Source organism: Zosterops lateralis (assembly GCF_965231275.1).
Source record: "Zosterops lateralis genome assembly, chromosome: 6".
Taxonomy (NCBI): Eukaryota; Metazoa; Chordata; class Aves; order Passeriformes; family Zosteropidae; genus Zosterops; species Zosterops lateralis.
Genome location: NC_139761.1, coordinates 52679588 through 52702108, shown reverse-complemented (window position 1 = coordinate 52702108; position 22521 = coordinate 52679588). Strand labels below are relative to the sequence as shown.

Genomic DNA, 22521 nt, shown 5'->3' with positions numbered 1-22521 from the left:
CTTAAAGCTCCCATTAACTGCATTAACTCTCCTCCACAAAGGGAAGAAAAAAGAAAATCTGACTTTTGGTTTTTGGTGGGGTTTTGATTCCTCTTTTGCTCCATAAAAGCAGAGGAATAGTGAAGGAAAAGCATCCTTTGTTCCCTTTCTGTCCCTGTTGATTGGCTTCTTGTACATCACACAGTTCAAGCTGTATTAAGTCATAACCTCTTCTTACACAACTGCTTTCTGTGGAGAGCACAAAAAATACCTCTCACATAAGAGATGTCTGAAAACCCCTGTTATTTTACACTGACTGAAAGCATTTCTCTTCAGCTGGATATTAGGTCTGAAGACCTACTCAACACTTCATCTAGAGCTAACTTTAGCCTACACAAGACACATTTTCTGTACATACAGCAGCATACAAGACCTTCAGACTTTTCACAAGGAAGACAGAATCAGTAATATGATAGAGAAAGGTATGAGAGCAGAGATGTACCGAGGCAGAGAAAAGTTTCCAAGATCCCATAGTAAGCGCTGTACATATTTTTCCTTCCTGTTGTTAAGAGCTGACTACTCTCACACCTGCCACTGCTGTCCTTGCTCTGTTTGTTGCATATCTCAGTTTTCCTTAGTTGCACCAATTTCCTCACACTTCTCCACAGCCTTGTAAAAGAAGCCAAGTGACATCAAGCATTCCCACTTCAGCCATCCACTGCTTCCCTGTGGTTCTGGGTCATGATTCAGCTTTGCTCTGACCCAACAAACATGAGGGTTGTTCTACTTTGATGCTGAGTTTTAGGTAAGGCCACACATAGAAACTTGATAGCAAACTGAGCCAGAGAGAGATATTTCTAGTGTTCTGCATTCTGCTGTCTGCTATGGTTACCAACAGCCCATAAACACAGGAACAAACCCATCCACAATGAGAACAGCTCATGCTCACAGCAAACTAGAAATAGCAGCATGGGAAACTTCACTTGCACTTAGTGCTTCAAGTGAACTATCAGTAGTGACAGTCCAGGCCTCCTGAAAACAAGGCAACACATTTAGGCCATACAGTCTATTAGAACTGGTAGCAACACACTATCCAGACCTACAGACTCTTCTCTCAGCAAATGCTTGACACAGGACTAAGTGACCAATAAAAAAAGAAAAGTATTTCCTTGGGCTGGTACAAAATACTGATTTTTTTCAAGACCACTGAGAGAAATCATATTTAGTCTACAGCACAGCAATTTTTCATTGCTATTCCTGAATACATTATGTGAAAGGGCTTAGTTCCCAAAGCCATGCACTTACCATATAGTTCAGACCAACTCTTCCAAACAGATTCCACTCTCAAATTCAATGTTTTCAGGTATTCTGCTTACACCTTCTAAGGAGTAAAATAAATCACTCCGAGCAAATAAGCAAGAACATTTTATTGTGACACTTGCAGCTTTACCTTTCTCAAGTAATACAGAGTTCTCCCAAATGTCTTTACCAGCCAATTTAAATATTTTTTCTACATCTGCATCACTAGTTTATAAAATTTCTCTAAGATCTGTGTATTTTCGACTGATTTAACACAAAAACAGAAAGAAAAGAACAAACTCTTGAAAACATAAGAGTTGCATCGTGGCACATTTATTCTTTAATAGAAAGTAAGAAAAACCTCCCTACTGACCTTTACTCCGAGTGAGGAAAAAGATAAATATCCACAGCTCTTTGTCCCATCTGGTAGGATTTTAAGATCCATCTATGCATGGATAATCACAGAACAAAGTTTTAGCCACACTGAATCACCTGAGGAGATTTTATGTTCCATAGTTTTCACATGCATTCCATCCTTGGTGAGCTGACTACAGGACAGAGATTCTGCGCACCTACAGTGGTTTCAAATTAAAAATACACCATAAGCCAACTCAGAGAAACATCCATTAGTAACTAATAGAAAGAATCACAAGAAGGTCTCACAACAGCTTCCTAGAACATCAAGGTTCTTTAAATCACAGTTTTGAAATATAAAAATTCCATCTCCCCTGTAACTGAGATATATTTACACGAATGCTTTTAAAAGACGGTCTGTAATTCAGCTCTAATCACTGTCATCTGAGCCCCCTTCGGAGCCCTCATCATTGGATGCCTCTGGCTCAGACTCGTTCCCAGAGGCTCTGGCAGAGCCCTCGTGGTCAGAGCCCCTCTCGGAGTCTCTGTCGGACTCGGCGCTGCGTGAGGCCGGGCGCGACTCGTTCTCGGAGCCACCGGAGCCACGGCTCCTCCCTGACTGCACGGACTCGTTGTCTGACTGCTCCGACTCCGAGCGCCGCCTCTTCCTGGGGGACCGGTCACTGTCGGACTCCTCCTCGGAGGCGCGGGACCTGCGGGGACTGCCGGCCTCGCTGCCGGACTTGTTCTTGTTGTCAGAGTCGCTGTCAGAAACAATGCGCTTGCTGTGCTGCTGCTCCCCGTCCTCGGAGTCGCTGTTGCTGTTTCTAGCGTGCCTGTGGGGGAAAATGGTATTAAAAGGTGCTCCTTTTAGCTGATAAATAAAGCAAGACACCACGATTTGGGTAATGCTAGTGTTATGAGTGGAATTAATTTGCACCGGGAAGGGATGCTCTGAGTACAACGAAAAACTTCTCATTATCTCTGTGTTATCTCATTAACACTGCATTTTCTCTTAAGACATGCATTGAAACTCCAAGTTCGTACAAAGTTAATTAAGGTTCTTACCCATCATCAGCAATTTTGAGTTTGTCCTCATCAGAAGAATCATCACTTGATGAAATGATGGCTTTTGATTTGATCTTTCCTTTCATTGAAGGAGGCAGACGTTCTGGTTTGGGCTGTATAGGGGGAAAACAAAGGGCTGCTTGTTTATGTGGCACAGGGCCCAAATGTAGCAATACATTCAGAAAACCAGACATGCTTTTAAAAATTTTTCCATTTACTATCACTTAATTCTAGATGGCTTTGGAAATATCCTTTTCATCCTTAAACAGCAATAGCAGCAACAGGGGAGGATAAAAATAAGCTCTAAGGCCAGTTGGCTTCAAGAGGTTTTGCTGTAATTTTCAACACTAATAAATCTCTCTTGACCAGGGTAAAGCTGAACTCCAAATGCATATTTAGAGAGTGATGCAGTTATTCAGGGTTTAACTTACAGCCTTCTTCTTCTCTGCTTTGGGTGGACGTCGCTTCTTAGGCCGCGGGCCGTTCTCGTGTTCTTCGTCATCGCTCCCCTCTTCTGCCTTCTGGGGTCTTGAACAGAAACAATTTTATATGGCATAAAGCATAATATTGCAAAAAAACCTTAAAACATACAAAAATACCAGTCTCAAAGAATGTCCAGTTCATCAAGTGTTACTCCTACTTCTTTTGCAGGGGTTGTTTAAGTCTTATAATGTGTAATGTGTAAGTAAAAAATAACCATGTCACCTCTTGATAGGAGTTTGGTTTAAGCTGTTACAAAAGACTCCAGAGAATTTACTTAAAAGCCATACTACTGCTCAAGGAAGTCTAATATTAAATCAACATGAATTAATAATTAATTAATTAAAACTATCAGCTACCTCCTCCTCTTCTTCTTCTTTTTCTCACCCTCCTCTTCTTCTCCATCCTGTTCACTGCCACTGCCCTTCCTCTTCTTTTTCTTTCTAGAGATGGGCAGATCTTCATCACTGTCATCATTGACAAACTCATCAAACTCCCCTGCTCCTTTTTTGGAACGCTGTAAGAAACGCAGACAACACAACCTATTATTCACATTCCAGTTACAAAGCCACCAGGAACACTTCAAAATGGAAATTTAGCTGAACATGTTCTGGAAGAGATGAAAATACAGACCTTCTAGAGCCTATGGCAAAGCTGACACAAGATGGGTATCATTTACAAACTGATTCCAAATTGGCACATAATAAGATAATCTTCTATTATTTTAACAGTTGAACACATTTTACTGATGCCACCACATTCAGAACTTTAAAGTAATTATTAGCTTCCAATTTTGACATTTTAGTATTAAACCTGTGCAATTTTACTCAGTAGAGCCTAGGAGTTTGAAATCAAAAACCTGTGCTCCTGCAAAAGATCATACATCAGAAGGGGAAAATTAAGGACGTCTAAAAGATTAAAAAAAAAGAAAAAAAGAAGAGAGATTAAAAAATTCTGTTCTACCCTGCCTCCACCGCCACCACGTTTTTTCTCCTTTGATCCTTCCACTTCACCAGTGAACATCAGAATATTCTTGGTCTTCTCCACATATTGAGCTCTTTGTTCCAGAAGTTTCTTCTGCTCTTCTTTTTCTCTCAGGCGCTTCTCCTCCTGAAACACCAAGGAAGCCAACCATTACCACTGTATTTGCACCACTACGGTGATTATAATAGCAGGCAAAGAAATTATTTGCTGTCAGGAGCCTGGAAAATTGCTTTTTGATGCTCTGTGTCACAGCAGAAGGTGCACATGGAAAAATAAAAAGGGTTTTTTATAAAAAGTTTTCTATTAAAAAGTCCATAGTAGAAAAAGTCTGATGGCAGAACTTCTGGCACATCTATTTTAGTCTCATTATACAACTAAATACAAGAGAGGCTATGGGAACTAAGAGCATCACCTGTTAGCTGTAGTATTTTCAGCTGGCACTTATTATGACTAAGGAAAACAGCTACTAGGTACCACCCCAGAGCAGCAGGAACACACATATTGTCAGTGTGTACACTTATAAAATGCAATATAGAGCATTTAGTGGAATAGAACCTGTTCTTTAAGCAGTTTCTGGCGAAGCAGCTCCTTCTCCTGCTCCTGCTTGGCACGCAGCTCCCTCTCCTCCTCATCCTGCTTGCGTGCCCGAGCCACGTGATACTGGGCCTGGCTCAGTAAGTCAGAGCACTGCCTGCAAAACCCAAGGTTCTCAGGTAAGGCAAGGTGGCAAACACAAAAAGAAATGCTTTTATAAAGTGCCTGCATCACAACATCACCTTCGTATCCGCAGTGATCTAAAAAAAACAGCTACTTGAAATAGCGCAAAGAAGAGCAGTGCAGATTTTGGAGTAAATGAAAGCATTTTTAGTAAGCTAATTTATCTTCTCCAATGTATCATTTCAGAACATATTGCCTCACACTTCAAACTTAGCGAATTCATATACAGAAAACCCACACATGAACATAAAAGGAATCGTGCCAACCAATTTGGAGAGCTTCAGAAGTATAGTTACTAAGAACTTATATTTAATCACAACAACCTAACAAACCTAATTGGAAAGGTGGGACAAAATTCAAGCTTAAAAAACCCAAGAGTGTGAGAGTTAAGGTTGCATGCAATGTCCAAGTCACACAAAACATTAAAGCAGGTGCTTTCAACACCGTCTTAGCTGATGCCAAAATGACATTTAATACTGAAATTTTCTTCTCTGCACAAAGGGCTTCAACGATACCCATTCAGATGTACAGTGCAGGATGGCCAACACTTGGTGTTTGTATGGGGCTATGGAAATCTTACAGGAATGTGCAGAAGTGAAACACAGGAAAAGAATGAAAGAGTAGTAGAGAATGACCTTGCATTTGTATTTCTACTGTTCTAACAACCTGACAGTTGAAATCTTGGAATCTAGTTTTAATTAAAAAAAAAAAAAAAAAAAACAACCAAAAAAACAGGACAAAAATATTCCACTTAGAATCTGAATGAAGGATTTGGTTTGTGGGTTGTTCTTTTGGTTTTTTTTTACCTGGCTTCTGTAGCAGCAAGTGCCAAGTCAAATCTCATCTTATCACCTACTTTACTCAAGTAACTGAAGTACCTGGAGGAAATCACAAGAAACCAAAGTAAGCAAATAGGCATTACTTACATATTTATTGCAATTCTGCCTTAACAAAAAGCATTTACTCCTGAATTACAAATCTGTAAAATGCAACAGATGAGGAAATCTCACCAATTTCTTCTGTGCCAACACCTTTTAATATGGTACCTTTTAATAGTTAAAAAGTATATTCAGAGTTCTCCAAATTTAAAGCATTCTAAAACTCCTCTGGAGAGGAAAAATTCTAAAGAGAGTTCTGAGATTCCATTTGCTGGCTCCTACCAGTAAGTACACTGCTGACCCCAACAGATTGATTCTTTATCTGTCACAGATTACACGCTTGAATTCAGCATAAGAGAAGGAAGGAAAACTTGTTTTTCAAAAATCCTGTCAGAACAGCCTCCTTGACCTAGTGGACAGGCCCTTGACAATACAATAAACTTCCAAGCAGATCAGTAAGCTATGATGATTTTGAAAAGTTTTTCCAATTTAAAAGAAAATGACTTCTAACTTTCAGGATTGCCACAGTTTCTTCCCATATGCCCTCAGACACATTTCAAATGAAGTGCTTTTGTGCCAGACTCAAATTCCTGGGTATATGAATATAATAATTCCTTGCTTGAGGTCTAGACTATGGAGAGTATTTTCCAAAAATTTTAGTTAGTAGAAAAAATAAATTCATGCAACTTCTTCAAGACAATAAATAACAAGTTTCTCATTAAATTTAAGATACAACTTCCATCTCCATCATAACAGCAGAGCTAAGAATGCACAAATCATGCACCAGGAGCAGGATAAATGGCTGAAAGCTCTTTTCAAGGATGGTGACAACTGGATCAGATTAATCACACTGGTGTTTGCACAAAATTTTGTATTATTGTTTTTTAAACAGAACTAAGACATCTCAAATGCACTTAAGAAACCACTTCTGTTCTTACACTGTGACAGCACTTGGGCTTTACATGCCAAAAGGAGGGTGAAATTAGTTCTAAGGGACTGCCAGTCATTAATTATGCTTATGTAAGATAAACAAATTTGCTTTTAAGCCTTATAATTTGCTTTAAAAGAAGTCATAAAATAGTATTCAACTTGTAGAATAATTGTCAACATCTTTTCAACAGTGCATTTCTGGGAAGAAGAGCATCATGGTTACAGCAATAACAAAACTCTTTGAGAAACATATATTGGCACCTGGTCAAACAAAACTGGTTCTGGAACAACACAGTTTTGTCAGGCCCAATCTTTTGTTTTCCTAGTAGAAACTCTAGATTTACACAGTGCTTTGTAGGAGTGCTTCTAACCAGATTTGTGCTCAAGACTGCAAGTATACTGTAAAGGGACAATAAAATAGATTATAATGATTAGAAACAAATGATCTTTACCTATGGGCAAGTTCCAGTTCTTTCACAGCATTAAGCACTTCCTTTAGATTGCTTTTTTCATCTTTCAGGACAGAGGTAGCAAGTCTTTGCAGCACTAAAGCCACATTAAACATGAGGACTGTGTCACTTGGAGCCACATGCCTAGCCTGGAAAAAAACCACGTTTTTAAGATAAGCTACAACATAATATAGAAATGACATACAGGGAACAAATACCATCATTTCAACCCCAGACCATCAAATTTAAAGAAACACAAACACACATCAACTAACAGTAATTTTATTCTGTGACCCATGATATTCTAGATCCATACCTTTAACAGAGTTTGTTTGCATTCCTGTAATTTGCCACATTTAAACAGTGCCCGGGCCAAATACAACAACACTTCAGTGTTTTGATGCTTATAGAACTTTCTGAGGCAGTTTTCATACTGAAATAAAAGAAAAAAAAAATCAAAGTAAGAGGCAACAGTGGTTTGTTATTTTGGTTAGCTAACTCCAGCAAATGTTTCTATCCCTAAAAAGCATTACTGGTAATATGCATTTTGTTTTTTAAAGAAGTGTGTTATGCTACATGGATGCCTCCTTTTCAATGATCAGAACATTCCCTCTCCTATTCCAGAGCAAGTACCTGCGTATTTCTAGAAACTGCAGCCCAGAAGGCTCTGTAGGTCTTAAATACAAAATACTTTTTAAAGTACCATTTACTGCAACAAAGTCCAAGCAACATGACTCATTTTAAGGCCACTCAAATATTCTCTACAGTATGAGAGGGGAATAAATGATCTATTTTCTTTATTAATCTCAGATATTTTACCAATCAAAATATATCTAATATAGTAATTCCATATATCTGATTATTAGTTAAAAAAATAATCCAGACTTTCCAAATAACTTAACATCAAGTTTGTTCTGTCCACCCAGCTGAGGAACTTGGCCATGCCAAGGGATATCAGTTTCTCTAAAGTGTAAAAGATGACTTGTTACTATAAGTTTTGTGGGTCTAAAATTAAAGGCTTAAAAGATAACGAACTTTACCATTTTCAGTAAAAAGCACCTTCTGTTTGATTCCTTTCTCAAGGAACCCTTCACCCTCTCTAAGCCTCCAAAATAGCAAGAAATACAATGTAACTTTTATTTGCAGCTCAAGTGCAGAAAAACTGCCCTGAACTCTAACACCTGAGGTTGTTATTCTTGGATCTCACTGTGTTGTCAGCACCAGTTTTCACTCACCTTCAGCATCAGAGATTTTGTGTTTAGCTCAAGCCTGCCTCAGATTTGTATGCTTTAGGGTAGAGAACTCAGTAGGATAATTATTGTGGCTGCAATAAGCTGGGCTAGTAAATTCAATTTGTCTCCCTTTGAGTCCAATATCATGTATTTCACACTGTGACTGCATAGCAGAACCCAGGGAACAATAAAACACTTCAGTAAATAAACACATTTTTAATAACAACTTTTCTTAAATAACTTAGCAAATGAGTAAAATATTTTTTCTCCCAAATTGATAGGTGAAAGTGATACCCACTTCCCCACTGTAATTCCCTGCTTAAACAATTGCTAAAATGAGATTTTCATCAAGCTTTTTTTCAATAAAAATAAACAAAGTGCTAAAAAAAACAACAGACCCCATTCAAGCAGAGCAGAGTGAATGTGACTGTGTTGCCAAAGCTTGCTAACAATAGTTCACTGGAGGACAGTGACTACTGAGCTCCTGATCATGTAAGGGAGGCCCAGTAACACTTCTTTATTAGAGCATCACAAAAAGCTTCAGAATAGCTCTGAATGAAGTGTTTTTGAGCCTCAATACGGACTCATCTTAAATGATACAAGTCTGTTTTTAGTTTCTGTCCTGTTCAGCATATGCTGTGTTTTTAAGCTTATTTGTATGCTTTTCATCAGCTAATTGAGTCAATTTACTCAGAATAGGTTGACACTTGAACATTTACTTGCTTGGGCAGGTCAGGTCAGACTAGCTGACCTCAACAGAATTCTTCCAACGTGAATTATTTTGTGATTTTAACTGTAGTGAGTGAAATTACAGCCCAGTCAGCTTTTAAGACAGCTCTTAAAGTATTCATGTGGTCATGTACAAGAACAAAATAGGAGTTGTTGCCATTTAAAAGAAAATCCCAGCAGCAAATTGTATTTACTTACTTTGGAAACATCTGAATGCAAATCACATACAGTAACTACACTGACTGAAACCCCTCTGACTAAATTTAATCCACAACCAAAATTCTAACCTTGCTACCAAGAAAAGTACAAAAGTTGACAGGTGCTTTGCTACCCCTCGCCCACATTTGGCAGTCTGCTACTAAATCTAGACTTGACAGCCAACAGCTTGTTAGAAATAGGCCTAGAACTTGCTAAAACACTGCTCAGAAACTTTCCCAGCTGCCCTGACAACAGAGAGACATCTAGAAGTCATTCAAGCCAAGAGAGGAGGTAGTCCAATGTGGAGCTGTTACCATCTGCACAGCACTGATGTACTGTTTCTGCTCCACGTAGATATGTGCCAGATTCAGCCACACATCGCTGATATCCGCTGTGGCCTCTCTCACTTGGGCAAAAACATCACGAGCTTCACGGAAATATCCTTTGTGTGCCAAGACAGCTCCTGAGGGGAGAGGAACATGGACATTGTGAGCTTCTGGGTTCATGCACTGTGCACTTCTACCACAGAAAATTCAATACTGCCTCAACAAAGTGCCCCTTCAAAAACTGACATAGCTGCCATTTCCTGGGCTCCACTCTACAGTGCTCAGGCCTTGAAAGTACAATTCTCTATTAAAGCACAAAACTTAAGAACATGATCACCTCTGAAGGAAAACTAGTGTCTGATATTCACCTATGCCATTAGCAGCATACAAATTCTTTGGGTCATTTCTGAGGACTTGCTTGTAGATGGCTAATGCACGGTCCTGGTGACGTTTCTCCTGCAGAAAGAAATGCCCCAATTCATCACTCACTTCTACACTGAGGTATTAAAAGATCTACCCAGAGGTTTTATGAACTAGAAGAGGCCCTGAATAGCTAACAATATACAAAAAATTAACAAACAAACCCATATACAGGGCAGAGAGATGCTCATTACCTTTTCTCTGTCTCTTGTGGGTTGATGGAGAGTCTGCAACCAGACGTTGCCAAGAGCCAGCATGGAATAAGTATCATTTTGTGTGGAAGGCTGCTTCAATATTCTTTCAAATTTCTTCTGTCCTGGACCCCACTCTTGTTTAGCCAAATGAAGATTGCCAATCAGAGACCAGGCATCTGGATGATCCTAAACAAAAATTCATTCTAAGTTACAAAAGCACTCTTTTCCTTTGCAAGGGTTCTTTTCCAAGAATAAAGCGTTACTCTTCTTAAACACAATTCCATATTCAAAAGAATCCCTAACAAAACACACAGAGCAGATCTGGCAGCTCTCTCTTCTTCCCCTAGTTTATGTGAACAAACAAAATAAAAAAACAAAAAGAGGAAAATTAAATTTTAATTTAACTTATTATTTGGAGTGTTTTAATGTTAAACATTTATAGGGTTACAAACCTGATTTATTTGAAGTGCTTCTTTAAACCAATCAGAAGCTTCATAAAAATTCCCTTTATCCCTGGCCATAGCTCCCAAGCGCAAGTAGCCTGAAAATAAAAATAGAAAATAAAATAAAAATCAGGGAACAGGTTAAAGTCCCATTGAACAAAGAAAATATTGTCCATACATGAATTTCAAAAGAAATCTTTCTCTTGATCAGCTAAGGACAGCAAACACTAAGACACCTTTCATATTCTATTCACAACAAGAAATATGACGTGAAGACCAACCTGCACTCATGATGTCCATACAAAAACTGCAGGTTTTGAATAGTTAAAGTATTGTAAATGTGTTAAATTGGCTTCATAAGCTAAAAACAACTGAAAAACTGCAAAGAGATGAGGATCAGTTACATAATTCTCCTCCATCCACTTTAAATAGCTCTCCCATCCCCACAAGCTTCCCTTTGGGAAGGGTATCTGCAGGTGACAATGGAAAACAAGCAGGAAAAAGGCTACAGATGGGGCTGGGGCATAGTGTGTGCTGCAGGTTGTGGCAAACAGTACAAGTCAGCCCCAAAACTACTGTGAAAACGAGGGAAGACAGACATAAGGAGAGCAGAAGACACTGTGAACCAGAAGATTTTTGGTATTATAAGGATGAGTGTAGAATTGAAATACCAAATGTTTCTTACAATCAACGTAATTTGGATGTTCTCTCAGAATGTTTTTATAGAGCTTTTCTGCCTCGTGAAATTCACACATGGCCTCGTAGAGCCTGGCAAGGTTGTAGGATGTTGTCACAGAGATGGCATTGTAGTAATGCTCATCATGCTCAGCCTCTGCTTTTGCACGATCCAGCGATGCCAAAAAGTATTTCTGAAGTACAGAAAGAAAAGAGGAATGAAGAACTCCAGAACATCCTCAGAGAAAAACTTCTGTGTGATCAAGAAACACCATTCAAAGTGTGAGTAACTGCATACCTTTGCTTCTCCCAGGTTTCCCAGCCTGAAGTGCAGGGCACCCACATTATTCAGGATCTCTGGAGGGACATCAGCCTGTACCTTCTCCTGCAGAATGCGTGTGGCTGTTCCATAGGCTGACAGAGCACCCTTTGGAAAGAAGCAGAAAGTGGGTGAAAGAAAGAAGAGAATGAGCTCTACATGCTCTTGTGAAAAGCACACACATAATTCAACAAGTGTGTATTAATAATACCTGTATATCAGTCTGTTCTAGAATTTGGGCTAGCTCAATCCATGCCTCTACATCATCAGGATATTGTTCTGTGACTTTCTTTAAATGCCCCTGAAAAACAGCAGAAGATATTATGCCACTTCAATGACACACAGCCTGTTTAAAAAATGGAAATAAAAGAATGAAGGCATTAACCTTAACACTAGAAAAATATACCATACTGCAAAAGCAAACATCCTAAACATCTGCACAGTAATAAATCTGCATTTCCCTCCTTCATTATTCTATTCTTCTGTAGAACAGAACACCTGCCTCAAGTCTTAGAGAAGCAAAGGCTATTACACCAACATTAAAAGGTAGAGAAATGTCTAAAATTTCTTGCCTTTATCTATCCAACATTAGATTTAAAATACCTTGCATTTTAAAAAAAAGCATTGCTGTCTTTCCAGATAAGCCAAGACAAGACAAACACTTTCTGGAAATCACCAGCTCATTTGCTGTCTTCAGGAAATCATGAGCTGACTTCCTATCTTCAGAGGATTTTATACAGATATGGAAATAATTCTGCCCTTTTCATGTACCAAATAGAGAACTGGAGCTCTCTGGAGCCCCAGCATGCGGCTGGAGCTTCTCTAAATTCCTGGACATGCTTTACGCAGAGCCCAGTGTAGTCTCAGTTCTGTCCAGAAGTTGTGACTCTTCACAGACAGGAAGATCCCTCATGACAGCCCATATGAAATATTCAATATCTGACAGCCACCTAACCCTGACTTTTATTCAACTTAAGGAACAATGTGATTTCAAGTCTGATTTCTAAGTTCTGCTCTTGCATGTAAACATACGATGCTGGCAGAAGGAAAACTCACCTTTGCAATATCCCGTTTCTCCTGGTCTTCTGAAGCTGCATAAAGAGATCCAAGGATTTTCATAGTCTCATAATTGTTAGGATAGGCTTTCAAGACTTTTTCAAAGCATTGTGAAGCATTCTCTTTGTCCCCTCGATAAATGTACATTTGACCCAATCCAAAAAATGGAAGTACAAATGAAGATGAGGCAAACTGAGTGGCCTGGTAATAATACTGGAAAGCCTGATCATAATCTTCCTAATTAAAAGGAATTAAATGAAGAACAGTCAGTGGTTTTAAAGGCAACCTTTGCATGAACTTTTATAACAGGGACTTTTAAAAAATGTGGGCTCAAAGGGGACTTTCAGAAACTGCTCTACCTGCACGTGAAAAGACCTCGCCAGCTGGTAACAGCTCTCTGCCTGCATTGCTTCCACCTCTGTGTTGTGGAAAGCATGAAGAGCCAAGTGTTGTACTTTCCCATAGTCCTGGCAAAAAAAAAGGAAGTTGAATGAAATTTGGAAGTCTTCACTTTATTTATGGTCAAGTGATTTTATGATTTAAACACGGATAGCTGGAAAATATAACAAAGCTTTAGCCACAGCACTGACTAAATAACAACAGATTTAGTTTTAGCCATTACTGTTCTTTTCTCTGTTCCACGTTTTAGAGCATGGTAGAGTGAGGAGGGGGAAAAACAAACCAACAAAAACTCCAACCAACCAAAAAAAAACAATCCCAAACATCAAAAACTCAAAACCCCTTCAGGTCACAAAGTTGATTTTGATTTAAGTAAGTGTACCTTTTCTTGGTTTTCTTGAGAAAAGTTTATACAAAATTCAGGCCAAAAATCTCACACATGTTCATCTACATTAACAGATATTAGGCACCTGATGAAATGTGTTTGAATCTAACACCAGAATTCTTGCTGTTCAGAGGTTATCAAGCATTTACCTGTAAAATTTCAGTGATCTCTTACCTTCTTGAAAAAGAAGTGATTAGCCAAGTGATTCAACACCATTGGGTTACTCGGATCAATTGTGTAAGCCCTAGAGAGGAGTTGAACACCATTCTTGATGGAATCAGCCTAAATGAAACATTGACAGGTATCAGCAGCATCTCAGTATCTTATTACCAGTATCTTATTACCATCTTCAAAACTATTTTTCAGTCTAGGCTGCTTAAGATTTCTGACATCACCATAGTGAGCTCAAAAAAAAAAGTAAATTCAGCTATCAGCGTTTCTTCCTGCAGCACACAGGTGGAAAATGGGAAATGAAGCTGCCATACAGGGATGGAAAAGGGCAGAGCAGGACTTTCTAGGAAAAAAAAAAAGCAAAAAACCCCCAAAAGACTTAGTCTTGATGTCCTTTGACATGTCATACTCACAGCCTGACAGCTTTCCTTCTGTTCCTTCTACTGTTGAGTGTCCCCAGTGCCTGTTTGGGTTAGGTTTTGATGTTTTATCCAACGCATTCAACAGTGGAATGAAGATATTTTCATGTTCAAATTCTAAACAACTTCAGATCTTGTTTTCAAATCAGTACAAGTTTTAGGTGTTTACACAGGAATATCATTGCATCAACTTACTCTCTTCTAAAGACACTTTACACCTTAAAGAAAGCTTTCCATGGGTCAAAATGTGACTTACCTAAAAGTTCAAATCCACAACTGATAAAATAACTGTTCTTTATTTAGGACAACCATGAAATCTGTATCACAAGCATGTCAGCTTAATCTGTACTTCCTTCTGAACAAAAACACCAAAAATGCTATCAAGAAATCATCTAATGGCTGTGCTTTACTTCATAATTATGATGAGCAGAAAGCTGTCTTATTGAACAGATTAGGTTTTAGAGGTTAAAATATAACATGAAGGCAGCTAAAAAAATCAATTTCAGTTTGAATAGATGCAATCTTTCCAAACCTAGCATGACAACACACCTGGACAAGGAGACATTGAATCATTCCTGCCTTCATTTTCAAAGGTAAATGTGGTTTATTATCACACTGTGCATTTGTCCAAGTTCTCCAATAACTTGAGTCTAATGCCCAACCTCAACCAAATCCAGTGGATGGGTAGAGGTCCCAAAGCCCTAAGTGTTTTCATTTAAGAAAAATAGATCAGAGAGACCCCAATGAGAGCAGTGTGATCCCAACCCTGATCTGACATCATAACCTCTTCTAGGAAGAAGAAACATTAGAAATATCTAAGCACAAAAAAGATACCAATTAGTTTGATATTCAGACAGAAATCTTTTCCCCAGAGCGTTCTCCCTTCCCTGTGTCAACTCTTCAATGTTGCACTAACTTTCACTACAAAGTTGTGAAAACAGTTTCAAGTTGGGCAGAGATGACATATTTTCTAGAAAGAACACAAAACATCTTTGAGTGGCTCAGCTTTTAATCACAGCTTTTTGAAACTTCAGGTGAGTGGGCTCATCCCTTGACTTCAGTCAAAAGATTTCAGGAAAAGGAAGAGAAAGGTACCAAATATCATCAATTTCTCATCTGTGGAATTTATTAAAACTTGACTTTAGGGTATTTTTGGCTCTCTCTGTAGTTTTATGAAAAAACTTCCTATGGCCACGGTTTTTTTTTTGTTTCTTCATGGAAGTATTAACAGGGTTTTTTTTCCCTCACAAAGCAGTAAACAAGAAATTTTCATACATTCTGTGCTAAAAAAAGATCTTTCTAAGGAACTACAGAAAGCAACACACTAAATTTTAGCCACACACAACTATGTAACAATATTTATTTTTTAAGGGTCTCATCCTCCAGTGAAAATATCTGAGATGGCTAATCCATGCTAAGGAAGTTATGATCCCAACTAATCTATATTTGCATGCATTTGCATATTCTAGTAATACAATACCTAGAAAGGAGGACCACCACTTAATTGTACTTTTATCAGCCCAGTTAAAATTTCTTCTTGCTTACTCTTTGTCTTACCATGCAGCATGCATGCTGAATATAACTTTGAAACTTGTTTGAAAATTTGTTCTAAACTTCTATAAAACTTGTTCTAACCTCCTGGATATCTGTATTTTATCTGACCTTCCTTCAAATACCTCACCATGGATTTTAATTTTAAATGGAACAGTTAACCTAGCACTGTTTTTCTGTATCTAACTCTTCTATAAACACCAGAACTGAAGATTTTTAACAACAGAAGAAAACTATTCAGAATGAGCTGCTCACATCACAAGCACATATCTGTAATATCATTCAACAGCAGCACAGACTTAAAATTATTCAACCATAAAAGTTATTACCCACTTTAAAACGTGACTAACTTTGAAAGGATAAAAAAATTGCTTTTTTTAGCTAAAAAGAAAGTAAACTGAGCATGGATTCATGCTAAGTCAGACCCACCTCCTTATTATTAAGTTCCAGAACAGCCAGTCCAACCAAGGCCCCGACACACTTGGAGTTCAGCTCCAGAGCCCTGCTGAAGGCCAGGCGAGCCTTCTCCAGCTTGTTCAGCTTCACGAAGCAGTGTCCCATTCCCAACCGAACCTCGGCTAGAGAACAACACGACACCACTCAGAACCCCAAAGGTTCTACTTTATGCCTTTTTTTTCACAACCTGGAGCAAAAGCAGAACTTTTCATAGTTCCTTAAAGCCTGTAAGGCCATCTAACAATCTGCTGTTTTTCAAGGCAGCAGCTCATACTTGGCTGGCCATAAAATGAACTTGAGTGTATTAGTAAGACTTTATTTCCTCATAAACGCCAGAACACTGATCTGTCTCCCACAGACTCCAATGCCAAACAAATAAAAAATTACTTTTATGGGAATGTATTAAAAAACAATAGAGAAAAGCATTAAAAATTGCCAGATGGAAGGGCTGGACATTTCTTAGCAAGTTAAGTTCACCCCAAACTAGTGGGTCTTCAGAAAACACAGATGAATAAACAAGTCAGTTGGCATTTCTCCTCAGATGATCAACTGTTACATGCTGTTTATCATCCTCCAACTTCCATGACCAAGTACAGATAGACTAATACATAAAATTCACATCAAACTGCCCTTTCAGACTGTTTGTGATCTAAGAGTACAGCAAATTTATAAACAGCAGTTTCAAACCTGTGTCTGTTAGAAAAAGGGGAGCAAAGGAAAGATGTTGGTTGAAAAGTAAGGCTTTTGTGGCAATCATTCTTATGGCAAAGCAGACCCCAGAACACACATCAACTTTGCAATAAACCTTTTCTCAGACATGTTATGGCAAAGTCTATCACATCTCTCAAGAGACTTTCAAGTATTTATGATCCTAATGTAAATACCTTGAATTAATGTATCTAAACCCCATGTATCATTTTTACAGCCGCTAAAAATCACTTTCCCAGATTTTTGCATGAAGAAAATAACACAAGACCAGGAAAACTCACATCATGCAATACAACCAGAATTTTGCTTTTTATGTCTTGTTTCATTACTGTTATGTCATTTCTGAAGCCTTATTCCAAGAGCTTACAGAAAAAGAAGTTCTGCAAGAGTCTTGAACAGTTCTCTCCTTCCCTATACAACTTTAATTTCTCTTACATGCAAATCTCATTTTCTAATACCTCTTTAAAAGGTAATACTTAAAAAACCCCCAGTATTTTCCTAAACACAACTTCCTTCTCTAAATATTAAGAAATACTTCAAGTCAATGAATTCCTAAATCTCTCTAATGAGGGTTGGGGTTCTTTTGACAGATAGAGACCACAAAAATGTCCTTTGAATTTGAATTAGGAAGATCTGAATTGTTGGCAAGCACAGAAAATACCTCCAGTAGCAAATACTTTCTGTCTTACCTGGGCAGCCTGGATTGGTACGCAGTGCTTTCTTGTAGTAGGCAAGGGCTCCTCTATAGTCCTTCTTGTTGAAAGAAATGCATGCCTTACCTGTAAGAACATACCAGGAATAAAACCAAGATTATAAACAAGAAGCTCAAGTATTATTTGATTAACTTGTGCTGTGCCCATTTTCAAAAGCTACAGTTCAAAACTAACAGAAAATTCAGAAGACAACTTTTATTACATTTGATGATCTCAAGTATATGAAAAAAGCAAACATGAAAACACGTTTTCATATTTTTCTGCAGAAACTTAATTCCTTATTGGTCCAGAAGAAAAACACTAAGACTGGTGAAGAACTTAAATTACAAGTGCTACAGTCTGTTGACCCCTCACTAGTGGTAATTTCACCCTTAACAGTGTCCAGCTTCATTGCCACCATCAGAGAAGCATAAAGAGCTGGATTGGATGTATGCCCATACAGAAATTCCAGTTAGCACTGCATTTTTCCTAGCTCTTCCACCTATGTGTACTTCCCAAATTTGAATTAGTCCCTGCCATGAGTGTCTTGATCACATTCTCTCTACACACACCCTTCTAAGCACGTAATTCATCCCAAAACCCAACCAGAGAGACCAAGTTTTTATAAATTTCCATAAACTCATACCGAGTAGGGCAGGAATATTATTTGGAGACTGGTTGAGCACGAAGTGGAACTGTGCATCAGCTTGGTCCATCTTATCACCTTCAAGCAGGCAAAAGCAGGCTCTTCCCAACAAGTGATTCTAGCCAAGGAAAAGAATTTGCAATACATTTATCTTTGGTCTGTGTGAAAGATTAACTGCTTTATAATGCTTTTTAGAATTAAATTATTTCTCTTACATTTATGAAGCAAGAGAATACCAATCCTTCCTTCCCAACCTCCAAAGTTGACTGAAATAGTTCTATCAGGTGTGCCAAGCTAGAGAGAATTTTTCCTGGTGGCACCTTGCACATTTCAGATACAAGTTTTGCTTACAAATGACTTTAAAGCATGAGCAGCTTCTCTCTTCCCTTTAGTGAATCAACACTTGTTTTCTTTACAATCACTAATTTACAAAAATGGGTTTTCGATCAGGTATCGGTTTTACCTGATCATACATGATGATTTTGTCAGCCATAGTGTACAGCAGGGTGGCCTGGGTGATGAGCTCCTTCTTGTTGTCTTTGTTCTTCTCCTTCCGAGCCTGCTGTACATAGTAGGCTGCCAGGGTGTCCAGACATGTCATCTGATCCTTCTCGTGGTCTCTGTAGTCCAGGTTGCCATCGATGCGAGCAGCTTCCAGCAGCTTCACAAAGTCTTCTGTTTTGCCTTGCTTGTAGTATTCCAGCTACAAAACACAGTTTTAAAACGCAAATGCCACTCCAGTGAGTACATTACATATCCAGTTGATGATTTAGATATCACACACACATTTTTTTTCCCTCCAGAATGTAGGGATAAAGCAGAAATAAATGCAGGTATCATCAGAGAAAGGTATTCTGATAATGCCAAATATTTTTCTGTCCTAGAATCACTGAATGGCCTGGAATGGATCTTTAAGATAATCTTGTTCCAATCCCCCTTCCATGGGCAGGGACACTTTCCACCAGGCCAGGTTGCTCAAAGGCCCATCCAACCTGCCCTTGAACACTTCCAGGGATGGAGTATCCACAACTTCTAAGGGTAACCTTTGCCAGTGCCTTACCGTCTTAAAATATAAGTTTTTTAGCTATTTATAAGTGAAGAATCCACTGATCTTCCTCTCTGAACTTCTTTGACATTTTAACATTTAACCATACTTCCCACAGTATAGAAACAGCCCTCTCCTTTTTTATGAAGCACATAGTTCAAGGCACAAACCAGGAAAACTATGGATTGAAGGGAAAAAAAAACATAGAAAGCAATCCTCAAGGGGCATTGTTTCAGGAAAAAGAGATGAAATTAAAATCCTAATATGCATACATCAATCAGAAACATCTGGCTTAGAATCAATGACTGAATGACCCCATAAAGTTCCTGTTTGGAACTCAGTTATCCCTGGTCATAAGAGTATGGAAATGGAAATTATGATTTGATTTTGTGATTAGAGTATTTAAACACACAGTTTGTATCTATACTGACCGCTAGGGCAATCCATATGTGCAGCTGGGTGTGTTCCTGTTTCAGGATACTTATAACTTCATCGCCCTCGGGCAACTGATCGAAGTCAAGCTCGATAACCTAGGACCAAACAACACACATCACCTTTTCACAAATCATTAAAAACATCACCTGTCATTGAGCTCAAAGGAAATTAGACCTGTCAGAGCACAAAACATAAACAATTATTTGTATTTAAACAAGGTTATGGATAAAGAATGGAGAGACAATACATTGCATTCTGTACAAGATAAAAGCGAGGGCCTCTCTTTAGAGAAAAGACAAACCAGTGTTTGGGATGCAAGTGAGGAAGAATAAACAGAGATCCTAATTCAACTTCTTTCACTATGGACTTCACGCTCAGAATCAGCCAATAATTAACTTGGCTGCACACTGCTGACTTTCTAAAACTTTTCCTACAGGTAATATAGAGATCTAGCTCAGAGACAAAATCTTCCAAGTCATCCACTGTCAGAAAATCAATACCTAAGACTTACATTCCTGAAATATTGTAAAGATATCTTTATGTCTTAGGAAATTAGAGACTATTGAAGCAGCTAAATTGCTGAATATTCACAACTGTAGATATGACCAGCAAATGCCATCAAGAAGTTTTGATCATTTAGGCATTGTTTTGTGAGTACTAGCCTCCCATGTTGATCTAATCTTCTGATATTATAAAATGAGGAAAAAGGAACAGGTATTCCCCAGATGGGATATTTGGGAACACAATTTAACTGCTTGTTAATTCACTTTACTCAGCCTTTAATAATTAGTCACCTGCGTTACAAGTTAATTTTGCAGCAAGAAAGAAGTGCAGTTGTTGTACCCTGATTACCAATGCTGGGACTCCTCTGTAGGCTGAGTTAGAGAAATCCAGTTTATAAAGGCTTATAGTTTTGACTATGCAAGACTTCAGAGTACCAGCAAAAACAATTCTGCTTAACTTTTGCTCATTTTAGTTTTGAGTATGTCTTGCATAGCACCTCCTGTTTGACAGATACAGGCCCTCATCCATCAACAAAGAGTTATGACTGAGAAATAGTTATTACCAACACAGCAAATAAACATGGAAGTAAAAAAGAGCAGAGGTGAGTGGAGGGGTATTTTATTGCATTCCCCAGGGATCAATTCAGAACTCTGGGATCCAAGTACTCCTAGCCTGAACAGCAGCACCAATTCTTGTTGACACCTCAGACAGAAATTCCTGTCACAGAAGAAAAAGGCCTTGAACACGTAAACTCCACAGAATAAAGTAATTTTGTGAGACTTAAAATCTCAGTGGCAGCCACATAGAAATTCATTGCTGGATGTATATTTGTGCATAAATCAATGTCTGTGTGCACACGGATACATGTATACATGTATGACGTGTGTGTGTATATAGAATACAAATATATATAATATACAAATATTTAGAGTAGGAATACAAATGTTCACAGAGAATATTCTTCAACCTGTAAGCATTATGTCCCAACACCTTACTTAGCTACACTATTAATGATTTAACGTCAAACTTTGTTACTCGCTGCAAATCTCCCCCCTATTTCTCCTGCACCTTTCTAACCTCGGCTTGTGACAGCCAGCCTTAAACACAGGAAAGTGAAGTAAGTTTTTTAGCCCCACGGTGAAATAAGTTCAGAGAGTGGGTCCTCTGCCCTGCCTGTGTCTGTGTGCTGCTCGAGGAACACCGAAAACCCCCGACACACCAAAGCGGGACGGGACACAGCCGTGACCCCGCCACGGGGGCTGCGAGCGACACCCGCGCCCCGAGCCCGGGGCACAAACACGGATCGCCCTCCTCGCCCTTCCCCGCCGCCTCCCCGCGCCCGACTCGCCTCGTCGGTGTCCCGGAGAGGGATCTCGATGGAGCCCCGCGACATCTTGGCGGCAGCGCTGCCGGAGCCGCCGCTCGCCGGGCCGGGAACGACGCGCGCACTTCCCCTGACGGCGGCGCCCGACCCGGACGTGCTCGGAAGGAGGCGGGGCGTGCTCGGGAGGGGGCGGGGCTTGCTCGGGAACGGGGCGGGGCGGTGTGAGGGCGGGGCGTGCCCGGGAGTGGGCGGGGCGTGCTCGGGAGGGGGCGGGGCCTGCTCGGGGGCGGGGCGGGGAGGAGCGGGCCCGCCCCCGGGGTGGTGTGAGGGCGGTGCCTGCTCATCCCCACATACTCCCCACGCCTACCCCGGTTCTAAGTATATAAACACCTCTGTTACACCAAAAGGCAGTTCTGAGTGTTTGTGTGTATGCGCACCCGCTGGTAAATGGAGATTTACCTGGGCGTTCCCCGGGCTTTGGAGCACCGCTCCCTCAGGTGGTGCCTCAAAACCGTCAAAAGATTTCTAAATAAACGCGTTAAAACGTGCGGATTTCCCCCCATCTTCGTGGGAAACCGATGGGTAAATGTAAATTGGTATTATCCGACTAGCTCAGCTGGTGTAATGCTTTCTATACATATTTACAGTTTTTCAGGCCCAGCTGGGCCGGCTATATTCCAGTTAAGTGAGTGTTTTAATGACAAATACAGAACGTGGTAACATTGGAGCCCGGCCTGTGTGAGGGACTCAGCCACATCAAGGTGCAAAGTAAAGAAGAAATTACACAATTGGGCTCCTAAATTGTGTTTTTCTAATTATGATCACAGACTCAGTGCATATTTGGATCAAGTACAGTAAGTGCAGTAACCCATGACCATCTTGGTCATTTTTACAGTTGTACCAAAGGAAAAAAAAAAGGATAGTAAGACTAAAAGATCCTCAGACACATTTCTACTGAAATAATTTAAAAACCCCTCAACCTCTGATGTTATTTACACAGCCTATTAAACCCTAGAGCTAACTGGATTTTGTCCTATAGCTAATCATCCACAGAAT

The 22521-nt window shown here is 39.4% G+C and overlaps 2 protein-coding genes across 2 annotated transcripts in view; one reads left to right on the top strand and one right to left on the bottom strand.

Moving 5' to 3' along the window:
* Nucleotides 1–22521, top strand: part of IRAG1 (inositol 1,4,5-triphosphate receptor associated 1) — a 141968-nt gene that overhangs the window by 21457 nt on the left and 97990 nt on the right. The gene's annotated exons all lie outside the window — the stretch shown is intronic.
* CTR9 (CTR9 homolog, Paf1/RNA polymerase II complex component) lies at nucleotides 1401–21597 on the bottom strand. The gene is made up of 25 exons (XM_083863420.1): nucleotides 21490–21597; nucleotides 19634–19732; nucleotides 18621–18860; nucleotides 18158–18275; nucleotides 17509–17598; nucleotides 16085–16233; nucleotides 13689–13796; nucleotides 13090–13197; nucleotides 12731–12967; nucleotides 11886–11975; nucleotides 11654–11782; nucleotides 11366–11549; nucleotides 10690–10778; nucleotides 10238–10423; nucleotides 9992–10079; nucleotides 9612–9760; nucleotides 7455–7571; nucleotides 7142–7287; nucleotides 5688–5759; nucleotides 4720–4855; nucleotides 4144–4290; nucleotides 3540–3697; nucleotides 3132–3228; nucleotides 2701–2813; nucleotides 1401–2468 (listed from the first exon to the last, which is right to left on the bottom strand). The coding sequence occupies exons 1-25, from the start codon at nucleotides 21532–21534 to the stop codon at nucleotides 2063–2065; spliced, it is 3501 nt and encodes a 1166-aa protein (XP_083719546.1). The 5' UTR covers nucleotides 21535–21597; the 3' UTR covers nucleotides 1401–2062.